At 46.7% G+C, this 24291-nt stretch overlaps 1 protein-coding gene and 1 long non-coding RNA gene across 3 annotated transcripts in view; one reads left to right on the forward strand and one right to left on the reverse strand.

The window, feature by feature from the left end:
- The first annotated feature begins 2631 nt into the window (after positions 1 to 2631).
- gli2a (GLI family zinc finger 2a) overlaps positions 2632 to 24291 on the forward strand; it is a 68713-nt gene continuing 47053 nt past the window's right edge. Inside the window, exons 1-2 of the mRNA XM_048978900.1 lie at positions 2632 to 3097; positions 17444 to 17576. Coding sequence (XP_048834857.1) covers positions 17462 to 17576 — 115 coding nt within the window. The 5' untranslated portion in view covers positions 2632 to 3097; positions 17444 to 17461. The remainder of the gene's footprint in view (positions 3098 to 17443; positions 17577 to 24291) is intronic.
- LOC125709920 (uncharacterized) lies at positions 9243 to 14920 on the reverse strand. 2 transcript variants are annotated; one of them, XR_007382867.1, is made up of 5 exons: positions 14776 to 14920; positions 12427 to 12630; positions 12054 to 12173; positions 10842 to 10908; positions 9243 to 9399 (listed from the first exon to the last, which is right to left on the reverse strand). It is a non-coding gene; the product is annotated as an uncharacterized LOC125709920 (long non-coding RNA). The 2 variants fall into 2 exon arrangements; XR_007382866.1 differs by having other exon boundaries at positions 12054 to 12178.

A 24291-nucleotide genomic window follows, 5' to 3' on the forward strand; every position in this document is an offset into this window, starting at 1 on the left:
TGAGTGCAAGTTATAAAAGCAAGTGACCCCCCCCCCCCCTCACCCCCCAGGGAGAGGGGGCATGGGGGCCGCAGGAAGGAGCCTCGCCAGGGGCAGGGATGTGCTGAGTGGGGGCTGCCCCGGCTGCTTCACGCCAACCTGGTTCCGGTCCCAGAAAAGGCAGAAGGATTTAATGCAGAGCCTTGCAGCAACACTGCATTAGCAAATCAGCACAGATCTAAGCAGTTATACTTACAGGAATATAACGACAGTGTGTTAAACATGTACATTCATATATGTGGTACATAAAGATTCCAGAAAGTTCATCTGAAATGCAAGATTTACAATGATATAATTAGCGTCATTTTGTGAACATTCTAACATCCATCAAGTCAAAAAAAAAAACGTCATTTTAGCTGTGAAAATGTTGCTCTAAATAAGTTTTCCAGTGATCATTACTGCTGTTTTCCATCAGAGACATGCCTTCTCTGTGGCATCTTTTTCTCTATTAATCCTTACTTGCACTCTCAAGCAGATGTCACTGTTTCACATGAAACTCCCCCATTGATTTTGCCGCTTAGGACTAAGCCATTGCTGTGGCTGGGCAGGACTGTCAATGAGCTCGTCAGACTGTCACTGGACCAGGCCACTGCAGTGGTTGGGCAAGACTATCACTGGATCGGGCCATTGCTGTGGCTGGGCAGGAATGTCATCTAGCCAGGTAGGACTGTAACCGGCTTTGGTCATTACTACAGCCAGGCAAAACTGTCACCAGGCCGGGCAAGTCTGTCACTGGACTGGGCCACTGCTGCAGCTGAGCAGAAATGTCACTGAGCCAGTCAGGACTGTCATAGGACTGGGCCATTACTGCAGCTGGGTAAGACTGTCACTGAGCTAGGCTACTGCTGCAGCAAGGGAAAACTGTCACCAGGCCAGGCAAAATTGTCACCGGACCGGGCCATTGCTGCAGCTAGGAAGGAACTATCACCATACCAGCTGGACTGTCGCTGGGTTAGGTCATTACTACAGCCAGACAAAACTGTCATCACGCCGGGCAAAACTGTCACTGGACTGGGCCATTGCTGCAGCTGAGCAGAACTGTCACCAGGCCAGGCAGGACTGTCACTGGGCTGAACCATTACTGCAGTCGGGCAGGACTGTCACTGGACTAAGTCATTGATACAGCAAATAAAAAACTGTCATCGAGCCAGACAGAACTGTTTAACTGGACTGGACTGGGCTATTGCTGCAGCTGCGCAGAATTGTCACCGGGCTGAGCAGGAATGTCACTGGGCTTAGCCATTGCTGTGGTTGGGCAGCTATCCAGATTATTGAACAGTTTGATGCTATTCTTATCTATTACTCCATCATTCCCTACGAATAATGTTGGTCTGGCTCTAAAGGGGGTCTTGTACGTGTATATAGAAATATAAATAAATATATATAAAAATGAACGAAAATATTCAGCAGAGCAGAGAAGGGCAGTAGCTATCCCACAATTCTGCAGCTGGGGAACATTCCACGTGCATTATCTGACATGATAAAATACTTGACGAAAAGTCACGTAAAATAGCTTGGAAACAATGGTAACATTAGTAGAAAAGCATCCGAGTAAAATAACCAAAGCGGTCAGGTACCCTGCGGCAAACTGGCAGGGATATTCTGTATGAACTGAGACGTGCATTTCACTCACGAATATGCTATTTTAAATTATTTCCATATGAGCGAATATTGCCACACTGCTCAAACTTAATACATTTTGTCATAAAATCAGAATATACGAAATATCGACGCAGCCTATATGTCTTGGTTTTAAAAGCTTACTTATTTTATTTTTGAAGTTAATCATTATTAAACATTTAGATTTTTTTATTTGATTTAAGAGCTCCAAATTGCAGATATAATGTAACGCAAAATTAAGCAGCATGATATTAACAAAAATATATTTATATAACATCAATAATTAGCATAATTAAAATCGCAGGCATTTCGGAAAGGTGCATTTTGAAGCACTACTTAGTTACAGTTTTAACTATTATTTTAACATAACAATCAAATTACTAATATTACACACATCGGTTGGTAAATTTTTAATATAGCCTACGTAAAACAACTGCCCGTCCCCGAGACATGAAATATATTGTACACATATGATTAATTTAGCAGCGCATTCCAGTAGGATATATTTAAACATTACTGTACTTCAATATTCAGCAGTGATGTCTGTCCTTTGACCAAAATAAACGTTAATACTGCATAAAATACAGAATTATTTTTCAATTTCCTGGGTCAACACAGGCCGGATAAATAATTTTCCGTTATAATAACTTTTCGTCGAACCCTGCATACAGACGAGTAACGATTCTAATGAGTAAATTAATTCACTGACTTTAATATAATCGTGACCAAACGTTTAGATTGATGAAGGATAATATTAAGTGAAAAGAGCAGAGACGCACAGATATACGGTAATTTGGTAAGAAGGGTGCATCTTATCCCATCCGCGTTACTCTCCAAATCCACTCAAGTCAGACAGTAATGAAACTTTATGTAACTTTTTGCCGAGCCCCGCTGCTGAATCGTGCTGGTCCGGCCCATCTGCTGCAGCAAATGGTTGAACTCACCAGGGAAGAAGTGGAGGGGAGTGAGAGAGACACAGAGAGAGAAAGGGGGAGAGAAAGAGGGGGATCGGATTGAAAACAGATCAGCCCGGAGACGACTTCACCGCACGCCTAAAAACAAGCGACACTAAAACTATTCTCTGGCTATTTTAGCGCTGTTTTATGGTCCGTAAGTAGTTTTTTTTTTCGATGGAAAAGCATGCAGGAAACTTTGTGCGATTAGCCTGCCGTGGGCTGTAGAAGTTAACAATGCGCTTCAGCGGCTCCCCATGAACTTTCTGCATGATCCGGAGACTCGCACCAACTTTATTACTCTCTTCCAAGCCGCATCTATACTGAAAGTAGATGGATCTTTACACTATCCCAGGAATATGTCTCCTTGCTTTTTGATCAAGAAAGCATTCCGTAAAGAAAATCCCCGATCGCTGCAGAATCCAGAGAAATAAACGCCTCAGTGGACAAACTGAATAGAGAGAGATTACATACCATCAACAAAGGTAAGTAAAATTTCTGTGCAGTCACATTGTAAGCTCACTTACACCCTACCAGAATTGGCGAAGCATTTTTGTGTTTATTCTGATATTTAAGAAACGTGTAACTTTTTGTCCTACAAAACAATAATATACCATGTGAAAATTAAAATAACACGATCATTGTTATGGTTGGCAATTTAATGTCGACTTTGTCGATAAAATGCATCGGGAAATGTTATGATTATATATATGGAAAACCCATGTCTTCTCATATCCTACGTTCAACTTATCTGACATTGGAATCTCAAACATTTTGCTCTGCAACTTGGATCCATATGCGGACAGACTTGATCATAAGGTCCCGGGCGCCAAACCCATTAGGAAAGTTTTCCAACTGATTCCTGGTATTGAAGTTCGCCGTGCAAGTGCAGTTATTATATTATATATACACACCTCCTTCAGCATAATTAATATCGAACATAACCTACGCACATTTTAGCGCATTGTGGGGAAAGCATATCTTATAGCTACTACTGCTTACTGCATCAACTGACTTTAAACGTTTAAATACGTTAATTTGCAGTAACCTTTAATGCAGTAGAAATACGGGATTTTTAGAAATTTATCGCAAATGCTATTGCACTTTGGAAAGTGTATCATGACAACTTGGCCATATTGGGCTATTTTCGCTATACATTTTAAGTATTAATTTCCTTTCTGAAATACATTAACTACACTGAAATACGAGCTTTAACGCTAAAATGTTAATCATGGCGAGCCTTTTATCAGTTTATCAAGACTCAACTATCAGCTACTTGCGTTACGTAAACAGTTATGTCCGAGGCGGTGGCCCTAAATCCTGCGATCGCCGTCCGACGTGCTTATTGTTCAAAGTTTGTAGGCTTTTCCAGCGGTTTGCTGTTTGCACTCTAGACTGAAAAATCAACAAACCCTTCATGCCTTTTGTGCTGCTGTAAGGCCGCTGTGTTTATTCTGGCCTTTCCTCCTAAAACATTAAACAATAAATTGTTATAATTATAGCGGCACAATGTTTCTGTTTGTATTTCTGTGCATGTCTCTGTAAATAGCAGTTTTTCTATTTTTCCTTTTTTTTTTGCACAGATGCTTGCACCTCAATTTACACGCGTGGTTGCTGCAAGTTCGGTATTTTGCTCTGTAAAGTTTGCATTGTTTTTTTTTAACGCGGCTTTCATGACCCATCGACATGTAAGGTTTAAAAAGGAAAAACAGGCAGTACGTTCTACGTTCGATGGTCTTTGTAGTGAGACTTTTTAAGAGGATAATGATCTGGAGACCTTAAAGTTCTAGGTACAATTAGTATATATTTCTAGAGTGTACGGAATGCCCTTAAAACAAGGGGGGGGGGGGGGTGAAAACAGCGCAGGAAAGGCTCTAAATGGGCAATTTAAGTCCTCGAGAAAAAGGAGTTTGTGGGAAGTGTGCTTTTTAATGCGAGTGCCCGGTTGTGCCCATTAGCATAAGAAAAAAAAGTTTTAGTGCATTTGCCATTGTGCAGAATGAAGAGTTCCAGCAGTCAGGCGGAGGAGAGTGAAAAGATGTAAAGGAACGACGGGCATTCAGATGATTCAGGCGGGCTGGAGCTGTGGTCACCAGCCCCATGGACTCGCGATGGGGACGTCACTTTCATCTCCTCCACCGCCATTCTGCCACCGTTTTCACACGTCCCCCTCTGGCTGCCCTTTATTGATTGGGGGGTGGGGGGGGGGGGGTTCTTTTCTAGAAATCTGTGGAAAATTTAATGAACCACATGCTGGAAAAAAAGGGAGGTCGTTTTCTTAAAGGGTCACACAAAAAAACAGCAATATCAATGAAGCCCCAGTGTGCAGGGAGAAGAGGCATCAGGGACGTCTAAAAGAAGAGTGAGTAAAACTCCCCACCGGGCCGATTCAAAAGTTAAGACAAGGACGGGCTCTCTTTTACCCTGCAGACATGAACTCTGTACCAATTAAGCCATTTGGAAAAGCATGGCATTGGTGGAATCCTCCCAGCCAAGCAAAAGGACGGGGCACCTCGCTGAGTGTGACTTACGCAGGCTGGATGCTGCTGCGTGCTATCGGGATTTAGGAGGGATCTCCGTTATGATGGCCTTCGGAAAAGGAACAGGAAGTGGGCAAACGTAACGAGCCTGAGCCGTGTTTCTCCATAGGTCAAACTGGCATCTCTGTAAAATCAGGCTTCAGCCCGCCATCAGGGAAGATGGCAAGATGTTAAGAAATCATAAATTGAATAATCGTAAATATGAATAATATTTACTATCCACTTTATACCGGAGCTTTTTTTGCCTGAGAATGAACTCCTTGGACAACAATATACAGAAACAAGTAACTTGAAAAGGCTGCGAGCAAGTTTTCGGGTATTTCTTCATTGCAGCTGGTCTTTGCATTTTACATGCATAAAAGGAGGCTTTTAGTGGACAGGGCATCTGGCTGGGAGAGAGCATCCCCGTGCATGTAGCAGCACATGCAGGAAGGTGTAGAGAGAGAGCACTGAGTTTTTGGGGAGAGAAGAGTCAGGAAAATGAGAACACGCATGCTTTATGCAGTCCAGGCCTCCTGGATCGTTTTAAAAAATTCACCTCCTGTTTTCATTTTGAGAAATGACCTTAATGTTAATCTAATCCACATTACTGCATCACTGCTAGAAATGCTGAATTACATCTGAATAACTGCATGTAACAATTATATCAAATGTCACACCTCAATTATTCAATTAGCACTTTCATGCAATTAAGCGCCAGTGCTTCTGAAAAAGAAGGGGAATTTTCAAACGTTAAAATGCAGCACGATAAGCAACATAATCATGATTGAGGGGAAATTAAAGCTCCAAAGCACAGCTAAGGCGCCAGAATGATCATGCGGGCAGGGAATGTGGCGTGGCGAGCTTCCGCATGGCCACACGCCACTCCTGAAAAGCACAACGGCCACTGCACTGTGCCGGCACCTTGGAGGCCCGCCGTGAGGCTGGAGGACACTTGTGGCTGGACTGAGCTGATTGAAATTCAATGGCTGCGTGTGTCTCTGAAAAGCCAAGCGTGTCTCGGGATCACTTCTAGTGGCAGGATGGAGATAGAGGGATCAGATGGAGAGGAGGGGACACACGGAAAGGAGATGCTGAAGTGATTCCTCCTTTCATGGGATCCTCTCTCTACTCACTGATCTCCACTTAGCCTGGATGTGCAGAGACAATTCACACAGGCTGGAGAGTCCTCAGATATCTGGGGTTAATTAGACGTACTTCAGATATGCCAGGGGGGTGAACACCTCATGGCGCTGTGCCACCTAGCTGCAATTAGGCGAAGCGTTATGTCATAATGGATGGGGCTCCTGCATCCATTATCAAAAGGCACATGGGATTAGAGAGTCAGGAAAAAAAACACATGAAAGTACGACATCACCGCAGCAGAATATGCCAGTATAACTGTTATGGTGTTTGACCTCATTAGCTGTTCGAATCTGTGTTAAGATGTTCCGTCATGAGGTGATGGCATTCCCACATGTCCAGCCAGGAAGCCATGGAGCCAGGCTCTCCCATCTCACCCTGTTCCTCCACAGTTTTCCACCCAGGGACGTTCGTAATTGCGCACACACCCTGTGGTGATTCCCATGTCCTCCCACGTACCAGGCCAGGTTCCGCTGTGGAGCATGCTCTCTAGCATCTCTTCCGCTTCCAGCTGCCCCACCTCTGCATTACCCTGCGATATCATTGTGAGAAACATGCCGTGGTTTGGCACATTCGTCAGGCAGGTCTGCCATTAGACGTCTGGTGAAACCCAGTGAGCAGTTTAGCCAGTTGTCTGCCTCCAGGATTTCGGCTCTGGGCCCATGAATAGAAGTTTGTCCTTTGGAAGGGTGACGATCTCTGCTGATTATTCCGGTTTCTTTCTAACCTGTGACTGAGGCAGATTCCAACTCATTTTGGGGTTGGCATCCCACTGACACTGACCTCAGATTGCCAGCAGTTAAACGAGTCCTCAGCACCCGTCTGCTTTTAGTGATCTCTTCAGAAACATCCCACGTTCTACATCCGTACATTTTCATGTCATCACCATGCTGACACATTTATCTCTGTTTATCCTGTATTGGCCAGTCCCATTTTTCCCCGTAAACAAACTTGAGTGGACTGGAAGTGGTGACTCTTCCTAGCCTTCCACTCCCATGCTGTGGGGCTGCAGGGGCCCACCACAGGGGCCCAATACAGGTGCCCATGAATGAGTCTGCAGTGGTGGGTGCCTTTCCTGCCAAATGGCTTGAGCACAAATGACATCCATCCATTTAAGGAGAACACAGAAAAGATATTAAATCTTAAAAACAGGCAAAACGAGGGTCTGATAAGTCTGATGAATCCTGTCCTTTAAACGTAGGCTTAATTATTTGTGGGCCGTTCATTTCTCAGCCTCTAAATGGAAGTCATGTTGAATTTACAGTCGGCTGCTGAACACAGATGGAAAACAACATGGTTTTTGGATGGTTCTGGAAAGCCGTATAAACATTGTGCTTCCCTGATCTCTGGTTCCAGCTTTGAACTGGCAGCGATGCTGGTCCCCCCCACCCCCCAATTTTTTTCCACCCTCAAATAAATGGTATTACTCACTGGGCTGGGGGGGGGGTGCCCGACTGGCTGCGAGGCCGGGGAGGAAGAGTTGTTGTTGCTCCACTCTAATCATCACCGCGAAACACAACACATCTGCTTTAGGTTAGAGTGGTGCTCTTCAAAGCGGGGCGTGCTCACAGAGCCATCAGCCGACCCGACGCGCTCCAGGCTGCCCGGATCAGCAGCGGGGGGAGGAGGGGGCGGGCGGTACCATTGAATGCCGTGGGCTGCTCTGGAGTTTATGCGAGTACTGCCAGGTTAACTTTTACTGCCATATATTGTGTCTGCTGGGGACAGAGAAGTGGGGAGGAGGCAGCAGAAACAGGCGGCTCCTTCGTTACTGAGATGCGTGCAGCAGTTAGCCATTTGCAGGACCAGAATCTGACCAACGCCCTTCTATTCAGTGAGGCTGGTCTGAGCAGTGTGTCCCCTCACACTTCCTGTCAGCCCCTATTCTCCTGGCCCTCATTAAAAATAAACACGGGGGGGCGGGGGTGTTCAGGAAAAGTTACCGATCCCAGACATGTGCATTGTGCCTTATGCAATCGGGCCGCTGCCTTCTCAGCCATTGCCGTGGTGATGCCCTGTAATGCCAGTGAAGTTACATGTGCTTTGGACTGATAACAATTATGGAGCTTTGTTCAAACAGGGGGCTTCGGGGTTGACATCAAGAGAGCAGGATATCAGGGAATCAAAGGGCTGGGACCCTAAGGGACCCAGGACGGGCTCCAGGGGCTGTGTAATACGACATGCCGTGTGGTCTCCATGGGCTGGCTTTCATTCATAACTTAATGTTCTCCTGAACGCGCCCAGATGACGGGTCGTTACTTCAGAGCCAGTGACAGGCGCTGGCGGCAGGGAGATCATTGTTATTAACTAACTCTCCCTGTCACCTCCATCAGCGATGAAACACACAAGCTCGCCTGAAACACCACGACACACAGTGACAGACGCCCGCCTGCCTATAGCCATTTTCCCAGCATGCCTTAGGCCGGCAGGCAGGAATGCAGCGTTTTTGAGGGAGGGGGCTCATTAGCTGGCCTCCCGCAGTCGGGGGTGGGACGTGTTCCTTGTTATGTGTGCACACTGGGATGCAGCGGCGCTGATAGCGAGCCAGACCGCAGACTCCACACAGGCGGGAGGACGCACAGCAATCCAACAGCCATGTGTTAGTCTTTAAGCTGTGGATGGGGCCCGCTTGTCACGGGGAACATGGCCCCTCCTTCCCTGAGGAGGCCAGCCTTCATAGCTCTGGCTCTCAGCATCCAGACATCCTGGGTGTGACAGGCCGTAGCTCCTTTAAACCCATCTACCCAGTACCATTACAGAGCCTAACCTGTGGAGACCAGTGTAGTTCCGGGGCCTAAGTCCATCCTGGACCAAGTTAAACTGCAAAGGCTCATATACCGGAGAGTCAATAATACCATTGCTTGCTTGTAATAATTAAGACAATTACACACAAATGTTATATGTAAATCTGATAGATATAAATATATTTATATCTGATAGATATAAATGAATTTATATATACCATAAGGCATGCTGACACACACATACATTAATTTTTAGAAAAAAAAGAGAAAAAAATTAGATGATTTAAAAACTTGAATCTTCCAGTGTTGGACAAATGTGCAGTGTGTAGCATGTTCACATCCTGTGCTTTAGACAGCTGGATCAGGCTGCTGAAGATGAAGCTGTAAAGCAGAGTGTTTAAAATAACAGAGTTTGGCTGCTGGGCTCAGCTAGGTGACAGCAAAAGGCGGTGAAGGACAGCACGGCCATGCTGGTGTCACAGAGCCACACGGTTTAGCTGCTTCGGGCCTCTTTATAAAGGAGAACCACTTAATGTAAAGCACACAACAACAGAGTCTGTGCCTTGGAGTCTACTGACAAGGCCCGTTTGGGTCACATCTGCAGCGGTTGGTCTGGAGAGACGAGATGAGTGCTACAGAAAGACGGAGGTTATGAACCCGGCAGCTGTGCAGCTCCGGTGAAGCCTCAGAACAGCCACAGGATATTGCACCTTTTGGTGGGGGGTGCGATCCCAAACGCCGGGCTTCCCGTGTCTTATGGCCACCTGGCACCTCCGGTGCCCAACCCCCCCCCTGCATCTCTGGAGAGAACGTCTGGCATCTTGGTGGCCAGCTTCTGGGTCCTACACACAGCCGTCTGCTGAAGTTCCCCGCCAAGACCCCGGGGCTCTCCGTTCAAAACAGTGGAACACAAACACAATCGCCTCAGGGTGGTATTTTTGAACATAACTTTAACTTCAGCTTGGTGGAAAACTGGATGCCCTTATGCACTATTGTCCGCCACAGCCTGGCTGGTAGCATGTTAGCTTGCTGCGTGCTCTGCGACCCCCAAAACACATACCAAACTGTGCAGTCATTATGTCACGGTATGAGCGCGCCGGAAAAGTTCACCCGTGTGAGGTAAACGGAGACAAATCCCACGTCGGCATCATTAGGGCTGAGTGAATAGTGTGCGGGCCGCGTAGGCCGCGATTACACAGCGTGACCTTTTGGGGTTGGGCTGGAATGGTTTGTTTGAATGACGGATGGCTGTGTGATTAGTCAGCGGGACGGCGCATGTGAGGCCTCTCGCAGTGATCATTCAGCCTGCGTGCCGGGAAACAGCCTGCACCTGGGATGGGGACACCCTCATTTGTCAGGTACAGAGAGAGTGAAAGCATTTAATTTCTTTAGGCTCCGTGAAACAGGGTCACTCATCTGCATAAATCACACAACCAAATCTCCATCTTAGTATGAGCTTCCGAAAAAACACACATTCCAGACTCTCTGGATCACGTGACATCATCAATTTTGTGATGGTATTAGAACAGTCACAGTGATTAGTTCCTGTTAAAAGAGCTTTAAAACCTGGAATGTGAAAATAAGGTTAAATTAAAGGTACACTTCAAAATATCCTGAGGAAATCTACACTGGTGTAGCTACAGCGGCGAGATCCTGCCTTGCAGGGGTGTGTATATGTGTGTGTGGGGGGGAACAGCTGCATTTTGTCTGGAATAACTGGGTGCTTTTTTAACATAGGAAATAGGGCTGTGGGTTGGGCAAAAAACTGCACTTTGTCTTTGGGAAATTGAGACAAGGAACATCTAACAGGGAAAGCAGCTCACCTGGGGATTAAGCAGCGGTGCTGCGCAATGGGGTCCCTACACATGAACTTGTCAAACCGTCCACTCTCTGTGCCAAAAGAAACATTATACACTGTAAGCATGCCTCAAGCCCTGAAATGCTCGTCCATTTTGCCTGGTCGGCTACGATCCCGTTTCATAAGAGGCAGTTTCCTGTGTCGGGCTTCAAGGAGCAAAAAGAGGGTGCTTTAATTCGGAGATGTCATTAAAAAAGAAATACATTTAGCGATGTGTGAAGCAGCGCTCAGACCTATAAAACAAAATATAAGACTTTTGGCTGTTTTTGTTTTAGAATTGCATTCACGGATTTTTATGCAATTGAGGTTTGTATTGTGGGGACCTGAAAAATGTCCCCAAAAGCTAATAAGTAACAATAGCAACATGATAAATACAAACCAGCACAGACACAGAAATACACACACATGCAGACAGAATGCCAGGTTTTACAGGTGTAATTAAACAAATATAGTCCAGGAAAGGAGATTTGTGTCACGTTTGTCACATCATGCGCTGCTCATCCTTTAGGACGCGACCGTATGTTATCACATTATGGCCTTAATAAATGCTGACACGGACACACGGCATCGCCCGCACACACACATAGGTTTGCATTTTTGTGGGGACTTTCCATTCATCTCTTTATGGGGGAAACTCTAATCCCAACATGACGACTTTAACCTCTACCCAGCCCATTTTAGTTTTTAGGTAGCATTTTTAGTTTTTTGATGGCATGCACAGATATTTCAGGGGACCTAAAAAATCCCAATGTCAAAAAAGCAGGTCTTTATTATATTGAGGGGGCCTTTTTGGTCGTAATATAAACGTAATGTAATATAAACATAACACACACACACATGCTACACCCTGAGAGTAGGCAGTGGGTCAGGTCGCTCCCTCAAACCCAAAGCAAACATCCCCGCCACCAGCAGCCTTCCAGGAGTTTTTTAGACTTGAGACTAAGGGCCTGTGGTTATTTTTGTGTGTGTGTGATGCTCTATCAAAAAGCCCACACCAACATGCAAAGACTGTAGCACACAGAGAAGCACATCCTGCAGAGAAGCACATCCCTCACATAGGCCGCCTAAGGCGAACAACAAGGAAGACGCCACCTAACCATTTAGAAGCATGGGCACTCTGGGTTGCTCGGTGGCTAAAGCAGTGATCGCACAAGGGAATATAAACCAAGTGGCCTACCTAAGGGCAGCATGCAAGCCGGCATCGTAGGGACCGTGGAGAGTCACCGGCACTGAGTCAAGTGTCATTTCAGCTCCAACTGAACGGGCCAGGGGTGAGGGGGAGCACACCTTCCCCATTCTACACTGGGTGAGATTTAAAAATAAATAAATAAGATGACAAAAGCCAGAGCAAAGGGACGCTGAAGATCTTCAAACAAAGGGGCCTTTTGATACTGTTTGTATTCCTCTCAGCGCAGTGAAAGGCACAGAGCTTTAACTGTGCTGGGGGGGGGGTGCTGCTGGAGGTGCTAAGTCAAACATCACTTTCAATACAATGGTTGTGTGTGTGAGGGGGGGGGGTGGGCTCTCCAGGAGCTGCTCCTGTTAATTACCCCTTTAGAAGCTCGCGCCATTGGGCCAGCGGCTGGGACAAGCAGCCCTCCGTCTGAGTGGAGGTGCTGATGGTGGCCGTGGCTGCAGCTAACGGATCGTTATGCGTCTTCAGCTGGCACACATCTGGGTTTCATCTTCCCTGTTTATGATGCTAACCTCAGAGCACTTCTCTGAAATATGGCCCAACAGCTGCACTCCATTTCCTGTTGATAATTCCAAAAGCACACAACAGTTAAGGAGGACGCTCTTCATGATTTACGGTCCGCCGCCGTGTCCCCATGTGCCACTGAGGGCTCATCCTTCTGCCACATGATCAGTGATCCCCGGCTCACAGCCTTGTCAGGAGGAGCAGCACATTTTCTCATCTTACACGCTTATCAGAGTCTAATTCATGAAAATGTTCGCTAGTTATACTGTAAACTGGATCATGGGAAGCCCCCCCAGCACCATCACCCGTGGGGCTGAAATTGTGAATGTTAGTTATCCATAAGGGATTTCACAAAATGCGTTAGAATGACTGATCACCCATAACAATCTCACCAGCGAGGGGGCTGTCCCTGTTTATTGCCCCCTGAGTATTGGGGGGAGGGGTGAATTCTCCTCACACCTGCCCCACCCCTTCAAAGTGACTGGTACATTTAAAGGGAGCAACCAGCTTTGCCTGTCACAGCCTTGCATCCGTGTCACAGACCCACAGCTGAAGAGCGAGATGCAGGGAATGCGAAAACTACCAACGGCTGCTGCTGCAAACAGGCAAACACAGATGTCAAGTGTAATCTCTGTGTTTTCAGATGGGAGGAGGGCAGGGAAAATAAGCACTTTAACAGATATACTCTTTGGCCCTTTTCATGTCTGCACAGATCAAATTTTCAGTTATTAAAACAAGATTTGGCCATTCTGGGGGCTGGGCTGATGGTATCACTCAACTTGATTAAAATCTTTCTTGCCATCGTGGGAACAAGAGAGTTTTTTATGAGCGTATGTAATTCACGGTGTGGGCCACACTGAAGTGGATGAGTTTGCCTTCCTTACACAGGTGGACAAACTTAGCACTGCTCGTATAAACAAGGCCAGGACTTAACAGGAGTTACTCATGTAATCTCTTGTTTTGATAATTCGTTGACATGTATGTCGCATAAATACAGTAAATAGTCTGAACAGCAGGGGCCAGATGAACCATTCGAAAAGGGTGGGGAAAGTACAAAAAAATCATTTAATCTTGAGGATTTAACCATTAACCATAATTTCACTGCTGTTCTTTATTGCTTGTTTAAATTCTGCTTTAAAATGTAAAGCGAGTCGACAGAAGTTTCCAGGCCTTGGAGGGCGGGGGGGTGGGGGCGCTCCCAAACACTCCCCGTATTGATTCCTGCCATGTGGCCCGGGGTCCTGATCCCATCCCCGCTCTGAGGCTCTTGCTCTCGTCCACCACCATCTGCTTGGTTCTCGACACCTGTACCGCACCACCGCCACCTCACCGGCCGCCCGTCACTGGGGAGGAGGCCTGCAGTGTGGGGCAGATCTGCCGCTCTGTCCGTCTGTCTCTCAGAGGCACACGGGGAGGGACCGTGAACCCTAAATCCCCAAAATGTAAAGCTTCACTGAAAAAAAGTATTTTTTCCCTTCACCTAAATGGCCACAATGCCAAACAAGCATCCACTAAAACAGTGTGGTTCAATGGCAGGACAGGGGAGGCCACCTTCCATTGCAGGACACTGGCTTTATCAGGAGACATACACACACACAAACTATATACACACACGTATATATAAATGGTACCACTTTTTCAATAAGGCTTCCTTTAGCCCCTTGTAAATGGAAGTAACTCATTAATAAAAAGAAAACTTGTGTTTAAAATTGTAAAGTGGCACTATATATATACACACACACAGACATATGCATGTATGTTTATATATATGTGTGTGTATATATATAATATATATATATACTTAGTTATTGTCATTTTGCAAAATACACGGTACCGTTATATATTGTATTGTTTATATATTATGTTTTTCCGGATTTTACTTGTGTATTTTTTTATGGTTTTGTACTACATTTCCTTGTCTGCACTATGTGTACCGTCTTGCATTTTATGTTGTTTTGTACTATATACGTACACTTTACGACCCTTGCTATGATCAATAAAGTTTATGTTATCTAGTACATAAACCATATTAAAGCGCACAGGACCCAAAAAGATGGGAAGTAAAAACAAAATCACCCCAACGTAAATTCAAAAAGCCTCTCCTCGGTCCCGTCAGCATCCCGTCAGGCTGTAGGAGAACATGACCCCTATCAGCGCCTTTATAGCAGCTATGGAGTTACCCGGGGTCAGGTAGCCTTACCTTAAACTCTCACAGAGGTGGTCAAATAAAGTCCTTTTTAGATTAAGTTTGATTTGAGTGGCGAACAAGCCCCCGTTCAATGTTGGCCGAAAACAAAGCAGAAACAGATGCCTGCTAACCGCGTTAGCCGCTCAGTGCTAATCGGCTTACCTCGACAGAAAGACGGGTGACCGGCGCGCGGAGGGGCCGCGCGGAGGGCGGAGCGCGCGCATTATGGGGAGCCAAGAGCGAACCGCATCTCCCAGGGCTGCGGTTAGGCAAAGAGAAGGGCGTTCAAAAGAGTAGGGTACATCACCCGGGGTTACGCTTAGTCAAAAATGGGCACGATAGGTACATAAGTACCGCCCGGTTGGCACAATTTACCGTGGGGAACCCCAAAGGCCTGGGCCGATTTTTAATCCCAGTCCAGCCGAGGCCAGAAGAGTGAGATATTACACGGGGTTACAGTTGGGATTAGGGAGAAACAATAAGGGACAGAAGAACAAGATATATCACCCGGGGTTAGGGTTAAGCAGAAGAAAGGACAGACAGAAGAGTGCGATATATCACCCAGGGTTAGGAATAGAGAGATGCAAGGAGAGAAAGTGAGATACATCACCCAGTGTTAGGGAGAAAAATGGGACAAGGAGAAGAGTGAGATGTCACACAAGGAGAGTGCAGACGTGTAAGGGGTGTTTTAAAAGCATACACCGAATAAGTTTAACTACCCGCATTCATACGGTGTGCGTGAATAAAGTTTTCTTTCGTTTTAAAGTAGACTTTCCCAAACATACATAAATAAATAAGAAAAATCCATATTTTGTATGGAGATACTACAAATATAGTAGTCTATATTTTGCACACAGCTGTTGGTTACACATTTAAAAATCATTCGACTGCATTAATAACAATATTTCAACATAGACTTGGGTCCATCTTTCCCCCGCCTAGTATTACTTATACCGTGTATTATATACATACATTCGTGATTATACATTTTTATATTTTTACAACAGTTGGTCTCATACCGGAGTTACTGAAGGTGTCCAGTGAGGCGCATGGATGAATCGATGAATCGACGCTGGAAATTGACCAGCCCTATCCTCTCTTATACGATCGTGTCCTATCCAATAAAATACCATCCGAACGCATAAGATCACATCCGATCCTACAAGATCTTATCCTATAAGATCATATCCTATAGTATAAATTACTGCCCTCACCCCATCCTATAAGATCATATCGTATATTTTATTATTCTGTGTCGTATCATATTCTGTCGTATTACATCGAGTTCAACAAACTGGGAATTAAAAAATAATAATAATTTCCCGCTGTGTTTCGCGGGTTTATGGTTAAATATCACAGCCTGCTAAATACGGCACGGCAGATCTAACTTTTTAAACTAAGAAAACCTTCCAATGAAATCGTTGGAAAATCTTGAAAAACATCCAAATTGCCAAAAATAGGCGAATATTTTCCAGTAAAGGGAAACATAAATAAATTATAGTATAATGTTAACAAACTCCGTTGTACTTCCATATAAATTTCTGTTTATCCTTCTTAAAGTGATATTTTGTCGGCGACGTTTAAGAGCTGCCATATGCTTCGCGTTCTCCGGTAATGTTATTGTTAATTCTCAAGGCTTTCTGTTTAAGCTGTAAAATACCCCGTGTCAGCATCGTGTCTCACATAAGGGTACGTTTATATAGCTGGCACACACTTTTGGGAGAGTCCCAATCTGGGCTTTCCCTTCCTGTCTGTATCACCTTGAATGTGACGTTTTATTTCCCTTGAGAAGTCTGACAACATGGACACAAAACTGTGCAAACAAGACTTATAAAAAGACCACAGTTAGCTTTGAGTGGCATTTAGGGCTACCCCCCCTCCTCAGACCAATCCTGGCTGGCATCACTGGATGAAAGGCACCCGAAAGAGATGCTTTCAAGCTGATCTGCCTCTTATTTGCACGGCACCAGGGATAATCTTGTATGTTCCTCAGAGTTAAACAGGTGGCTTGCTGCCAACCATCTTCCTCTCCGGTGGCTGTTTGGGCACGATGGGCGAGCTAGTTTGGGACGGGAAGCAGGCGGACGGGCAGGCCGCGCCTTGTCCCACTGACAAACTGGCGCCCCCGCCGGCTTTGCAGACTATTCCTGTGGTGAGCCGTCACCAGTGACAGAATTTTGGAGAGTGTCTCCTTAATATCTCACAGTTTAATGGCGCCCATACCTCTGTTCAAGTCTGTTCAGGCAGCAGCCTGGGAAGGTCTCAGAGGGCGATTTGGTGCAGGCTTAATGTATTTCCTTTGCTTTATTTTAGTTTCTTGCTGTGTGCTGTGAAGATACTTATACCAAAGTGTGCATTTGTAAAGGCGAGTTTGTGGGATCTGGTTCAAGCTGACAGATTGCCTCATTTACTGGAATGAAAAATATCGCATTTCCCAGTTTCAGATTACTTTCTGATAAGATTCTTGTGTTGTATACTGCACAACCCAGGACAGACCACTGGTCAACTTAGAAATGTTATGCAGGACTCCCTCTGTTGGAGCAAAGGGGCAGTGCCACTTTGCTGATTATTTGTGATTTTATAGATGACAGAAATCATCCATATAAACTGATGCAATGCCAGGAAAACTGGCATGCAGATGCTCATCCTCTGTTTCCCTGCTTTGTTTTCTTCCTTGTAGAGTCCCTGTTTGTCTACCATGGAGTCCTCTGCTCCAATGGCCACAGAGAAGAAGGAGTGTAAGGCCTCCAGCCTTGAAGGAAGCGGCTTCTCTGACCTGACTAAGAAGCCATCTCCGACGACAGTAACCCGCGGTATGCCATCCACATCCTCCCCATAGGCACCTTGGCTTTTTCATGCCCCCTTAGGCATTAGATGCACAGCTTCATTGACCAGGGGCGCTGTTTATTGATGACACACAGCAGGGCCAGCAAACAATTACATTTCGACAGAGGGAGGATGCACACAGCTGTAACTCACCGTGAATAGGATGTTAGAAAGAGCATCTTGTCATCGGTGACTTACAGCACACTGTTGATATGAGCTTTAGTGTGAACCATGTGACTACTGTTGTAGTCAGGTGACTATGCCAGAGGTTGGCAGAAGTCTATGCAGGTATCTTACTGCTTATTGATACATAAATACAGATGAGGAAAGAGGTGGTCTCCCCCCTAAAGAATAGCACTGGCTGAAAAGAATAAAGTAATTCGACTCCCCCCTACTTCACTGTGCAAGTGTGGCCCAAGCTCAGAAACGAAGAGGGAAGCCTTGTCAGAGAAGGCGTGATAAAAGTAGGGGATAATGAGTGTGAAAAGCCCACTCTTACCTCCAGACTGAAATAAATTACTTAAAATGGCCGCTGTGGCAGCAGACAACTTGGTCCTTCTGAGGGTGACAAAGATGCTGATCGGAGGCTACTTTTGAAATGTTAATGGGCCTTTTGAAAACGTGGCATTTTTACTGGTTAATGAAGGGTCCGGTGGCCTGTCACGATGCTGCAGTCACGCCTGAAATCGTTCATTAAATGTTAAATAAATGTGTAAGAAGTGGGGCATTTTCAGAGAGACACTGGAGACGCATGCCGAAACCTTATTCGGGTGTTCCTCCAGATTCTGGTTTTGTTTGTAATAGAATAATTAGCAAAATGAGAGGCGGAGGCCTCGTATGGTTTGTTTAGGAATCTCCAGCGATCAGCTTTGCCAAACCACGCTCTCCACCGAGCCGGGCTGTAATTTCACTTTCCCTTAGGATGACAGCCAGGGTCATGTTCTCTTTTGTCTGAGCAAAGAGAAAAACATGGTAAGGATTCAAATAAGCACCGACACGTTTTGCCAGCACCAAACAACGAGCGGTTCATGTATATCTAGGCCGGGTTTGTGCTTTAATGTATGTTTATGCTGATGTGAGTGAAAAGTAACGAGGCCTCGCCTTCATCCTGGCACCAGAGCAGGCACTCTGCAGGCACAGAGCGAGAGAGAGAGAGAGAGAGAGAGAGAGAGAATGCACGTTTTAACGATGTCAGTGAATGCGTGATGAAAGCCTCGCATAATGAGGCTGCAGGACCTTGTTCTTACCTCCAGAGTATAAAAGTAATAAATAAGTTAAAATGGCCAGTGGAGCAGTGGACGAATACTCCTTCAGAAACTGACAAAGTTCCCGATTGAAGGCTACCTTTGAAATGGTAATGCGCTTCTGATAATGTGCCCTTTTTACTGCTTGATGGAGGGCTTGGTGGCCTGCCATCATATAGTAATAGTCATTAATTGTTTATTAAAGGAACCACGGAAAATAGAGCATTTGTACTCATTCCGGGTTCTTTGCGACGTCCGTTTCAGGGAGACTGTCCTCAGTAGGCATCTGGCATGAAATCGATGCTATCCATACTCCTGCATGATGACCCAACGCTGCCTGTCATCCTGCCTCGTTTCAGCCATTAAAGTCATAAAACTGTTTTAAACTGTTTTAAACTTCAAGCTATGAAGACCTGATTTTCAACATAGGTTTTCAATCTTAACTTTTGGCTTCTTGAAAAGGCAGTTGTCTGCCTATATATTTAATACCTTTATCTCCTTAAATGATCACATGTCTAATCTGAGCAGCCATAATGGAAGGCTGAGGTCATATATTTCAATACCCTGAGCCTTTGCTTAGACACCCGTCTGCTCAGTTCGCTAAGCCTAACATCTTCACAAGGGCTTTAGGGACATTAATTGGAAGTTCAAAGGCCTGCAGACTGGAATCTAGGAGATTATTAGGCCTGGACTATTACTCCCAGATTGGCTCTCCACCCCTGCTTTGGGCCCCCATGGGGTAAAGTTGATTGTAGGCCTGACTGCGTCCTGCGGTCTAGTTCATGGCATAGAATCTACCAGAATGTGCTCACTAGCAGGACTCTGGCCTCTCTGTACGATGAGCATCGGAACCCAGCAAGAAACACTGAAGGGTAATCGGTTGAAAATGTGACACACTTAAGGAGTATCTGAAAGCATGAGCAGGAGCCACAGAGAGGGGTCTCTCAGAACTAGCGATCCGTCTTCCAGATCTTCGGCGCCAGAGGAAGCAGGTTGCCAGGCCGTCCCAGTAGCAGGTCGCTACGTAGGACTTCATTTGTGAGTGTCAATATCGCAGCATCTCTGATATTTCAGACAGGAAAAAAAACACACGGGGCCCTTTTCCACGGTGAAGAAGTGGAGCGCCATTATTCACAACTGACACTTCCTGAAAGGAGAGCGTGGGCCAGGCGTCGGGCGCCATCTCGGGGAGCCGCTGCTGCGCTGACTAACTACCGAGTCACAGCACGCTGCCACAGCGACGAGAGAAAGCCATCCGTTACCACCAAGCACTTTACCGTTATTGTTATTTATGCGGACCGGGGGAGACGGGCGGCTCCACAGACCGGCGGCCGGGGGGTGACGGGGGAGGCAGGTCGGCAAGGGAAAGGTCACGAATCTCGAGGATTCGCCAGGCGGCGTGTTTCCGGAAAGCAGATATACGAGCCCGTTAGCAGCCCTTTACTGCCGCCGCGTGCCACACCGTTGGCCTGCGTCCCCTCTGTTGTGCCCACCCCCCGTCCTCCAGCGGCTCTATTAACCCTAACCCCCCTCCTCCTCTTCATGTCCCTGTCCCGTGTTATTTATTTGGAACAATTTCCCCCTCTATCAAAGAACAGGCCTGGCGTGGAGTTTTAATATGTTATTTACACATAAATACAGGCTATTTACGCGGCCAGGCAGGATAGATGGACTGCTGCTCGCCACCAGCCTCTTATATCAGCGTTTAACAATCTGCGGCGCTAATAGAACCATTTATCACGCGGTGGCGAGGGCGGCGTGCTCGTGCGCCGGCACGCTGGCTGGGCACATGGTCGGCCCCACTCCCCAGTGGTCTGTGGAAACAGCACGTCTGTAATGAACGTCTGTAAAGGCCGCAGCGGCTGGCTGCAACAACAACGCAAGTCAATTAAAAGCTAGAGCAGGTGCACCCCCCCCAACGTTCTCAGGGCGTTATTACAGCCCTGCAGCCTGAATGAAGTTTCCAATGCAAGCCCATTATGTGGAACCCTACGTGTAAATGAAGGCCGTGAAGGTTGCACCTCCATCCAGCTTGTGCCATATAGCACAGGCCCACAACATAGGCCAGACCAGGCTCTGCATCTTGTTAATAAATGAACATAGCTGCCTGTGTTGGACACAGTCTTCCTCAGCCTATAACTGACTCTGTGACCAAATATATGGAGAGACACTCACAAACTGCCGTTCACTGAGATCATGAAGGTTTAGATAGGTTTAGAAGTTTCTATACGTTATGTATATGTTGATATACATTCTGTATTCGTTTATACACTCTGTATGTTTGGGGAGATGACTGCTGGGTGAGGATGTGCATGTGTTCGGCTTTTCTCTGGTTCCTCTTCCCCAAGCCCCAAACTAGGCCAGCGGGCTGGTGGCTGCTAATGATTTGATTAACTGGGTTTGGTGGCCCCTCACATACATCTTCTTGGTAGTGAGTTTGTTGTGTTCTTGTTTTGGGGGGGGGTGGGTGGCTGAGGGAGAAATTGATGCTGTGCACTAAGCGCTTCTGCTTCTCCGAGACAAATTTCTGCTGAGTCGGGGGTCCCTGGGGGACACAGGGGGGAGGGGGGATACTTAGCACCTCTCTGTACAGCCCGGGACCCTGTACCCATACCCAGGGAGCATTACAGAGGGAATGTGGGGGGGGGTGCACAACAGAGATGGATTTTCACACAGTTTGCCTCACTTTAGCAATGGGGGGGTAACATCATTGGGGGGGGGGGGGTGCTGAGCCCATTACAGAGGAATCTGCTTAATTAAAGAAGGGGCTGTTTGTAATCAGCAATGAATGCGTCAATTAAGTGGAAAGTATTCTGGGAAATAATGGGTATAAATTATGGAAACAAATAAAGAAATATGTAGAGAGCAGTACCGGCCGGCCCATTAGGCCGCGTGGCGTGTCTAATTAGCGGCAGCAGCGTTATAAACACAGTTATTGTGCCTAATTACTGAGCGGTAAGTCAGCAGTTTGACAAACGGGGTGGGGGGAGGGGGACATGCCGTGCCTCGGCAGAGCAGTGGCTTAGTGATAAGGGCCATCTCATTATCACCGCCGTGGTGTCGCCCTGGTGACAGCTACAGATGGGGATCCCCGACGGTGGGGATCCTAGCGGTGTGGAGGGACCTGCTCTGGGGGTCAGACCAATGGCAGAGAAGAATGCCCCCAAAAACGGCCCGGTGTTCAGCAGGCCACGGAGGGGGATGGCCACTAATCTTTCTGAGAGGGGAATTCTTCTTCTGGCCCATTGTCGGCAAGGACAGGATGGATGGGTGGGTGGGGGGGGGGGGGCACTGACTTTCCAGGTAAAGCCTGCAGACACTGACAAGGCAGCGTGCCACAGTGTGAAAAGCTGCACGCTCCCGTAGCGGCGATGCTATCTGGTTTAAATAACTGCACTCTCCTTTACATGTAGTCAGGCTCTCACACAAAAACACTTGCTTTCGGTAAATACCACTTGCAAGGGGAGCTGTTTGAAACATCCGACCATGCGATACGTGGACCATGAGAACTCTGGGAGGCTGGGAAAGCAAAAAAAAGAGCAGCAGGGACGGGACAAGGACTCCAGATTCCAGGATCTTACCTATATCGAGGCTACGTTCAGCGGAGACACAGGGGTTTCGACTTGGTTGTGGTCTCCATCACGTCAGTGTGTGTCAATAATGCCCAGCCTGAGCGGATATCTGAGACGGCAGAGGGTTACAGGAAGGCCCATCGACCCGGCCCACGCCATTCCAGGCATCCGCCCGACTGCACGCTGTCTGGGAGCGGTCACCATCCTCGGGCAGGACAGTGATCCTTTCCATCTGTCCCACACAGAGCCCCGGCGCTCCTGAAAAGCCGTCCAGGTAATGGGACCGGCGCTCGCCCTCGTTTATCCAGCTTTTATAAACATTCGGCTCGATGGCTCTGCGAGATAGCCCTCCAGCTTTTATCTGAAATTTCACTTCTGGGGAGGCCAGCCGCCTGGAAGGGGCACTGTAGATTAAATGTACCGAGTGAAAGCAGAGCAGCGTCTCTCTTTTTCACCATCTATTTATAGGCAGCTGATTGCAAAGTCAACTGGATGCATTTTTTTTTTTTAGGTGGACAGGTTCTGTCTACTGTCTGTTTTCTCAGCCTTTAAAGGACCTCCGGCCTTCCGCTGCTAAGTAGGCTGAGGATTTAGGCATGTTGTATTTTGCTAACTTTGTATGAAGCACATTCTTTTCAATCGGTGAAATGAATAATATCCATTATATAGAGTCTGCTGCAGAGTTCTATATTATAGTTTTTTGGTGTTTGGTGTTTCTTTAAAACGTGTTTTTTTTCTGGTCGATAAAATTCGACAGATTTTTCCAGGATTGAAGTGGCAAGGGATTGATATTGTGTAGCTGAAGATATTTAATTGCGATGGTCCTCATGCCAAAACTCATCATTGTTAACATAATCCAAGCAACATGAAGCTTTGTGCTGTGCAAGTGTAAATTCTGATGCTAATTTCAAATTTTAAATCAGTTATGACGCTAAGCAAATGCCCCTGGTTGTGTCTTTATCTTTGAGGCGACCTCTGTGTAATGATTCCTGACCCTAACCCAGCATTGAAAAACATTTGAAAATCGATAACCGTCACAAAGTTTGATGTGTTCTCTTTCTTGAAAGAAAAAGGAACACAACATCATTGCTTTTGTGGAGATGCTGGTGGTGCCAGCGGGTTCGAGACATTAAGAGGAGCAGAGCCCAGAGCTGTTCCCTGCATTACTATGAATGTACTCACATGTCAGCGTATCTCCCAGTAAGCTGCCCATTCACAGCGTTAGCATTAGGATTAGCGTTCAGAGTTAGGGCTGTACTTTGAGTTACAGTTAAGGTTAGGGTTTGGATTAGGTCACTCTGAAGGGCACACCAGGTAATGAAGCTGTTAGCGTCTTCAGCTCTTCATGTGTAACACTGGCCACGCCTCTTTTGCGTTGCCTCCCAGGCATGACAGGCTGTTCGGGGCATGCTCTGTTTCACGTGTCTAATGGCATCCAGAATTGCTGTATGGTTTGAGGAATAGCCCTCCTCTTCTTGTAGGCCCTATCTCACTAATGGGTGGTCTCTGCTGGCCCCATGAGATCCAGCTGGCCAGCACATCCCCTCCTGAGATCCAGCCTGTCAACAGGTCCCCTCCTGAGATCGAGCCAGCCAGCAGGTCCCTTCCTGAGATTGATCCAATCTGCAAATGCCCTCCTAAGATCGAGTTAGCCAAAAGGTCCTCTCTTGAGATCCAGCTGGCCAACAGATCCCCTCCTGAGATTGATCCAGTCAGCAGGTCCCCTTCTAAGATTGAGTCAGTCAGCAGGTCCCCTCCTGAGATCCAGCCGGCCAGTAGGTCCCCACACACCCCAGAGCCCTTCTTGGATAGCTGAGCATGCAAGTGGCCACCCCTGACAGGAAGCAGGGAAAAGAGACAGCAGAGGACAAAAGAGACAGCAGAAG

This window comes from Brienomyrus brachyistius, chromosome 16 (assembly GCF_023856365.1).
Source record: "Brienomyrus brachyistius isolate T26 chromosome 16, BBRACH_0.4, whole genome shotgun sequence".
NCBI classification, from domain to species: Eukaryota; Metazoa; Chordata; class Actinopteri; order Osteoglossiformes; family Mormyridae; genus Brienomyrus; species Brienomyrus brachyistius.